This window comes from Onychomys torridus, unplaced genomic scaffold (genome assembly GCF_903995425.1).
Source record: "Onychomys torridus unplaced genomic scaffold, mOncTor1.1, whole genome shotgun sequence".
In the NCBI taxonomy this organism is placed as follows: domain Eukaryota; kingdom Metazoa; phylum Chordata; class Mammalia; order Rodentia; family Cricetidae; genus Onychomys; species Onychomys torridus.
Window position 1 is genome coordinate 1 of NW_023411177.1, and position 7,500 is coordinate 7,500.

At 46.4% G+C, this 7,500-nt stretch overlaps 1 protein-coding gene across 1 annotated transcript; it reads left to right on the top strand.

Annotated features, from left to right (window-relative positions):
• The first annotated feature begins 2,711 nt into the window (after window positions 1-2,711).
• LOC118574984 (calsyntenin-3-like) lies at window positions 2,712-5,100 on the top strand. Its single transcript, XM_036175733.1, has 4 exons — window positions 2,712-2,996; window positions 3,400-3,570; window positions 4,340-4,485; window positions 4,897-5,100. Exons 1-4 carry the CDS (start codon window positions 2,750-2,752, stop codon window positions 5,038-5,040), a joined length of 708 nt encoding a protein of 235 aa, XP_036031626.1. The 5' UTR covers window positions 2,712-2,749; the 3' UTR covers window positions 5,041-5,100.
• The last annotated feature ends 2,400 nt before the right edge of the window (window positions 5,101-7,500 follow it).

A 7,500-nucleotide genomic window follows, 5' to 3' on the forward strand; every position in this document is an offset into this window, starting at 1 on the left:
AGGTACTTAACAGCTGCTCTTCACACCTTTGCTTCTTATGTTTTCGTGTAACTATTATGGTCTATATCATGTAGGGTCACACGGGCACTAACTATCCTCCATGCTATCTCGTTGACAGTCTACCCATTCTCCAGCTACTGAACTTACTTTTATTGTTGTATTAGTCAGCGGAAGTAGTTGACGACCCTCAAATACCGGGCGCTATTTCCAGTGTCTAAAAAACAGAGTGCTTATGTTTGCTCACAGTTCTTGGGGGCCTGGGATGCCCACAATACGAATCAGGACTATGGCTCCCCTTGGGTGTTCACGGCTGGCACACACAGGGACTGTCTTTGTTCATGGTGTCAGATACGGCATCAGTGATAACCATGGTGAGCACTCGTAGCCGATCGGGGAAATCTTTATTCCTGGTACAAAATCAGGCTTCAAACACGGCTGCAGTCTGGACTCTTGGCTAATTTCTTTTAATATTGTTTCTTTGCATATCTTTCTGTGGTGGCTTCAGGTACTTAGAAAATCAAAGTAGAGAATGTTTCCCAAACTTTGCTGAGCCATGGAGTTACATGGGGATCTTTAAGTTAAACACTAATGGAGCTGACAAAGATGGCTCAGTGGGTAAGGGTGTTTGCCTTGCAAGTCTAGTGGCCTGAATCCAGTCCCTGGAAAGCATGTAAAGACAGAAGCAACTTCTCGTTGACCAGGGCTGTTCGGTAGGTTGACGTTCGGCGGAGCCTTGACTCTGGCGAATACTGCTTGTGTGGCCGAGTATTTCCTTCCTTCCTTTTCTCTTTCTTAGCATTTGTTTATTTTATTTTGTTTTGGCATTTATTTAGAGCCTCACCTTGTAGCACTGGCTGACTTGGATCTTGATTTGTAGACTAGGTTTGGCTAAGAAATCACAGGGACCTACCTGCCTCTGTCTCCTGAGTGCTGGGATTACAGGTGTGCACCATCACGCCAAACTTAGAATGTTATTTTTTTATTGAGAAACTACCAAGTCCTCAAATTCTACTTTTCCAACTATTTTAGTTACTTCTCTGTGTGTATGTGCTCCTGTGTGCAAGTGCTGTGGGAGGCCAGAAGTGGGCATTAGCATCCCGGGAGCTAGAGTTATCCAACACAACACTACATGAACTGAACTACAGTATCCTGGAAGAGCCAATGGACTTTTTAAAAAAATATATTGAATCATATGTTTGAACTAGAGAACAGACATGCTGTGATCACAGTCATTAATTACAGAGATGCCAAAATATTGATTATTGATTTACTATATTAAGCTATTTTAGTTAGCTTAATATAGTAGACAGAAGATACTTTTATTGTAGCAACTAAAGAATCTTTAGTAAGTTCATGGTGAATAGTGTTGTTCTAAACAAGTAATGTATGACACTGTATCTCCATGCAGCATTCTTTTATTTGGTAATTAGTGTCTAGGGTAGTTAAACTATATGTGTCATACCTTTTTTTGGGGGGGGGGATGCAGGGTCTTGCTATCTAGCCAAGGCTGGCTTGGTACTCTTGAACTCAGTAATCCTCCTACCTCAGCCTCCTGGGTGCTGGGATTAGAGATGTGCACTACTGTGCATGACTCCAAGCTTTGGTCTCTTACCCTTATCAGAAGCATTGCTGTAAGGAAATAACATGATAAAATGCTTCATAAGCTAGCAAGAGCTTGAGATTGTGAGGGGTCAGGGTGCTATTCAAGGGCTGGGGCTAGAAGAGTGTGTGGGAACATGGCTGAGCAAGTCTTCTGGGCAGATGTCCAGTAAAAGAGATAAGACACACACACACACACACACACACACACACACACAAAAAAAGGACATTACTGATAGATACCCCACCCTAGCTCACTCTTAGTGTTGGATATTTTGGAACCCATATCTGGCAGATGTTTTACTGAACCCATGTAACTGTCACTGGGAAAAGAACTATGTGTTTATACTTAAAATTTTGTTTATTTACTTATTTATTTTCTTCCGAGACAGGGTTTCTCTGTGTAGTTTTGGTGCTTGTCCTGGATCTTGCTCTGTAGCCCAGGCTGGCCTCGAACTCACAGAGATCCTCCTGGCTCTGGCTCTGCCTCCCGAGTGCTGGGATAAAAGGTGTGCGCCACCACCGCCCTGACATTGTTTTTATTTTTTGAGACAGAGTCTTAGCTCAAGCTGGCCTTGAACTTGCAATCCTCCTGTCTCAGCCCCTTGAGTGCTGGGCTACAGGCATGTGTTACCATGCTTGGTGGAAAGGCAGAAAGAGGATTCGAAATAGCAAGACTCTGTCTTCATGTATGTGCATTTTTGTTAGTTCTGTTTCTTTTATTCATTTTATTCTGTTCTTGTTAAACTAGAACGTGACAGACATTCCATGGTTTGTAGCCTTGATGACATGATTACCCTACAGGCTGAGGCTGTCTTACCCTCCGCTGTTCCTGTAGCAGTGCCGTACTAGGAAGGACTTTGCTGTGGGGGACTGGGTATAGGGAGGCTGACATGTCTTCTCTCCTCCCCTCACTCTCTCTGGGGTGGTCTCTGATGCAGAGGTGGGGGCTCAGGGGCATGAAACAGACTCTAGACTTCTGTTTCTTGAGACATAGTCTCACTGTGTAGCTCTAGCTGGCCTAGAACTTGTATGTAGACCAGGTTGGCCTTGAACTCACAGAGCTCCACCTGACTCTGTCTTCCAAGTCCTGGGATTAAAGGTGTGTGCCATCATGCTTGGGTAGACTCTGGGTTTTTAAGGGAGTGACATGCTGCCTCTCTTACATAGGTGCTTCAGTGAAGAGTCCTGCGTCTCCATTCCTGCAGTGGAAGGCTATGTGGTGGTCCTTCAGCCGGATGCCCCCCAGATCCTTCTGAGTGGCACAGCTCATTTTGCCCGCCCTGCTGTGGACTTTGAGGGACCCGAGGGGGTCCCCTTGTTCCCAGATCTTCAGATCACTTGCTCCATTTCCCACCAGGTGGAGGCCAAAGCAGATGAGAGTTGGCAGGGCACAGGTAGGGATGACTCCAAGGAGTGATGTGGTCCAGGGAACAGGGATGTCTGGAACTAGAAAGAGGGAGTGACTATGGGGTTGGAATGGGAAGGCTTTCTCACAGCTCAGTGTGACTGAGAACAACTCCCCCTTAAAAACCAGAGCCTCGGGGTTGGGGATTTAGCTCAGTGGTAGAGCGCTTGCCTAGCAAGCGCAAGGCCCTGAGTCCGGTCCTCAGCTCTGGAAGAACAAAAAACAAAAACCCCAGAGCCTCTGGGAAGCCACGAGTGTAGGGAAATGTTGCATGTTGATAGTCATGATGATGTTTGCCTTCCTTAATGAGTGGCCATAATACATGACAGTGGCTGGGTCTCAGCACCTCAATGGGCACAGCTCTGACCTTGACCCCGACTTTCTCCCCCCAGTGACAGACACACGTATGTCAGATGAGATTGTACACAACCTGGACGGCTGTGAAATTTCTCTGGTGGGAGATGACCTAGACCCTGAGCGAGAAAGCCTGCTCTTGGACATGGCATCCTTGCAGCAGCGAGGCCTGGAGCTCACCAACACATCTGCCTACCTCACCATTGCTGGTCAGTGAGGCCCAGGGTCTGGTGTGCGTGTGCGTGTGCGTGTGCGTGTGTGTGTGTGTGTGTGTGTGTGTGTGTGTGTCTGTCTGTCCTCCTTCCTCCGATTAAGCACATGGCTCCTCCTTCCCAGGATGTTGGTCAAATGCCATTTTGTCCCTTCTTAGCTGGAAAATCCTTTGGTTTCCAGATTGAGGGGCTCATGCTGGGGCAGAGTCTCTGAACCCCGTCTCTCTTCCCTCTGCTCTCTGGAGCCTGGCTCCCTTCCTCTCTTGATTCCTCTGCCATGTCCCTTCGGGTCTCTGCGCTCTCTCTCCTTCCTCTGTCTCCCCACCCAGCTTTGGAGTCTTGTAGCTCTTGGGTGTGTTTAGGCTCTCTATCCTTTCCTGTACCCCGGCAGCTTTCAGTCCTCACTCAGTGAACAGTGGGGAGCAACGGCATCTGGGAGGGAGAACACAGCAATGACCATTCCATTCCGGGCCCACCAAAGGTGTATCCCTTCTGTCTATCATCTTCCTGCCCTCTTTTCTGTAACTACTGAGATTCTTTCATCCTTGGGGAGTCCCACAGGCCACACGACTAGGTGAGAAGGGCAGAGAAGCAAATGTGGTTTTGCTTACTCTACCCTGTAGATCAGTGTGTGTGTGTGTGTGGTTTCTTCTCCTAGGTGTCAGCTTATGCCCCTGTCGAGGGATGGGGCTAACCATCCCTCCCATTGCTGCCCTGGACCTCCCTTCACTGACCTCTCTGCTGAGCTTGTCTCCTTATTCCCCAGGGGTGGAGACCATCACCGTGTATGAAGAAATCCTGAGGCATGCTCGTTATCAGCTGCGGCATGGAGCCGCCCTGTATGCCAGGAAATTCAGGCTTTCCTGCTCAGAGATGAACGGCCGCTATTCCAGCAACGAATTCATCGTGGAGGTACCCAGAGAACCCCCTTCCTTTCTAGGTCACCTGCTCCTGGCAAGGAGCCAGGATGTATTGGACTCAGATAGATGCTTGATGGACAGGGACTTTGTTGCATTGAAGATTTCTAGACCCATGACAGATGGAGGAGGAAGAGGAGAAAGAGGAGGAGATGTGGGTGATAGTTAAGGTGATAGGGATGGGTAACACGGCTTGCTGCTAAGCTTAATGGCCTGTTTGGATTCAATCCTCAGAAACTGCATAGCAAAAAGAACTGTCTCCTGCAAGGTGTCCTCTGATCTCCACACACTGTGTGGTAGGAGTCCCATCCCAGATGAGAGAGGGGTGTACTGAGTGAGCTTGGAGTGGGGTGGAAAGGGGCCTGGGGAGAAGCAGTTGTACCTACAGAGTTCTCCCTTTCCTTAGGTCAACGTCCTGCATAGCATGAACCGAGTGGCCCACCCCAGCCATGTGCTCAGCTCACAGCAGTTCTTGCACCGAGGTCACCAGCCTCCTCCTGAGATGGCTGGACACAGCCTGGCCAGCTCCCACCGGAACTCCAGTACGTAAGCTGAGTGGGGATGAGGAGCATGGCATGACATCCATCTCTATACCCTTGGGAGGGGAGGAGGCAGTAGATCCTATTCTCTGGGGTACCTGTCTTAGTGGTGTCTGTGAGAGAACCTCTGCATCCCCCTGGTCTGTTAACTCCACTGTGAAGGTGAATCCTGGCTCAATGCAGGGTGCTCAAGCCTGGAATCACAAAGCAGTGTGGACTGTAGGCATTTTATTATTCTTGCTGCCCTCCCTGCTCCCAAAGTCAAGTTAGCTGGGATCTAGAGATCTTCTGTTGTGAAGTTATTTATGCTAGTTATTATGCTAGTTAATATATAGTTATTACTCTAGCATACTAGGACTACCTGAAGATGCTACTGGGGGGTCTAAAGGACTTTTAGGAGTTATGTGTGATGGTGCATGCTTATGACGCCAGCACTCAGGAGGCTGGGGCAGACAGGAGGAAAGCCTGCCTAGGCTATGTGGTGAGGTCTGTCTATTAAAAAAAAGATAGAGGGAGAGAGAAAACGAATAAACAAATAAATGTGATCGAAAGAAAGAATTACAGAATAGCTACTCTCCCCCACTCCCTGTGGAAAGAGTAGGCACTATTAGACATGTAATTGTATGTTCTCTGCAAAATCCCAGGAATATTTCTAAATCAACACGTGCCAAATGTTGTCTGTGGATGGGGCAGTCTTGCCCACTGGTTATGGACTTTTACTAGTGGCTCAATGATTGTTTGTAATAGTAAGACTTTCTTAATTAAAAGAGAAAAAAAATAAAGAAGAAAGGAGAAAACATGAGTATAAAGAAGAAAAATTAACGTTGCTTCTGTCAGATTGAGGCTACCATCCTGCTGGGGTATGTTTCTACTGTGTTTCATTCATTCATCTATCTATCTATCTATCTATCATCTATCTATCTATCTATCTATCTATCTATCTATCCATCCATCTATCTATCCATCCATCTATTATCTATCTGTATATCTATCTATCCATCTATCCATCTATATCTATCTGTCTACCAATCTATCATCTATCTATCTTGTCTATCTATCTGCCCATCTATTATCTACCTACCTATCTACCCATCTACCCATCTATCTATCGCTCTACCCTGTGATTCCACACTTTTTCAGCTCCTTCTTGCGTTAGCTACCAGCTCGGATTTTGGAATCCAGCACAGCTTTGCAGCCACACAGCAGCTCCCAGTATCCGCTTTATATGAGCTGACATCAGTCCCTGGCTTCACACATCTCATTCTCCCCATTGCTGTCCTGCCTGCCTTCCAGATCCTTTTCTCTTTGGAGTATTTTCCTTTAGATTCGTTTGTTTTGGTTTGGTTTGGTTTCATGAGATGGTGTATCGCTTTGTTGCCTGGGCTGGGCTTGATCTCTTGGGCTCAAGTAGTCTTCCTGCCTCTGCCCCAAGTAGCTGGAATATAAGTACACAGTGCTATGTCGGGCTATTTTCTCCCGTCCTTTCGTTCTTTCGACCATGACGCTGAGAGAACTCGTCATCTTTTCAGAAGGATTTCTCTTTCCTTTCTTCTTTTGTTTCTGTTATTTCATTATGTAGGGTCACACGGCTATTTCCATGCAAGTACATAACATATTTTGAATATAGTCCCCCCAATACCCTTTCCAGTCTACCCCATCACTCGAATTAGTCCCTTTGTTCACCCAGGACTTCAATTCTTCTTCCACGTCACAATCATTTTCTTTTTAATATTGTCTTTGCATATCTTTCTGTGGTGCTTCAGGTACTTAGAAAAATCAAAGTAGAGAAATGTTTCCCAAACTTTGCTGAGCCATGGAGTTACATGGGATCTTTAAAGTTAAACACTAATGGAGCTGACAAGATGGCCTAGTGGGTAAGGGTGTTTGCCTTGCAAGTCTAGTGGCCTGAATCCAGTCCCTGGAAAGCATGTAAAGACAGAAGGCACTCTGTTGACCTCTGACCTCTCACACATGTGCCCACATAGACACTCACATACACCCAAATATACAATAATAATATTAATTAACTAAAATTAAATAAAATAAAAAGGCAATGATACCTGTCTCTCACCAATTTGGGGTGTCAACCACCAAAAGATTTTAGTTCCCTATGTGACAGATGTGAATCACAGTTTGAGATAACAGCATAATGTCTTCATCATCTTGTCTCACTCCTTAACTACCCTCCAGTCCTCACCGTCTCTCATGCTTCTTCTGCCTGCCTGAGACTCCTACTCTCCACAATACAAGTGCAAACTCTGTCTATGTCCCAAAATCTTCCTTGACCGTTCTTATTCACTGAGATCTCTTTTCTCTGCTGCATAAGAAGCTGCACAGAAATTAGCTTCTGCCATTGGAGGAGACGGCAGAGCTACGTCTACTGTCTCCGTCATCTACGTCTATTCTACAGCTCATCTACCTCTGAGATGGTAGAGTTTACTTCTACTGCAGCTTTAGAGTAGTGCAGCTCA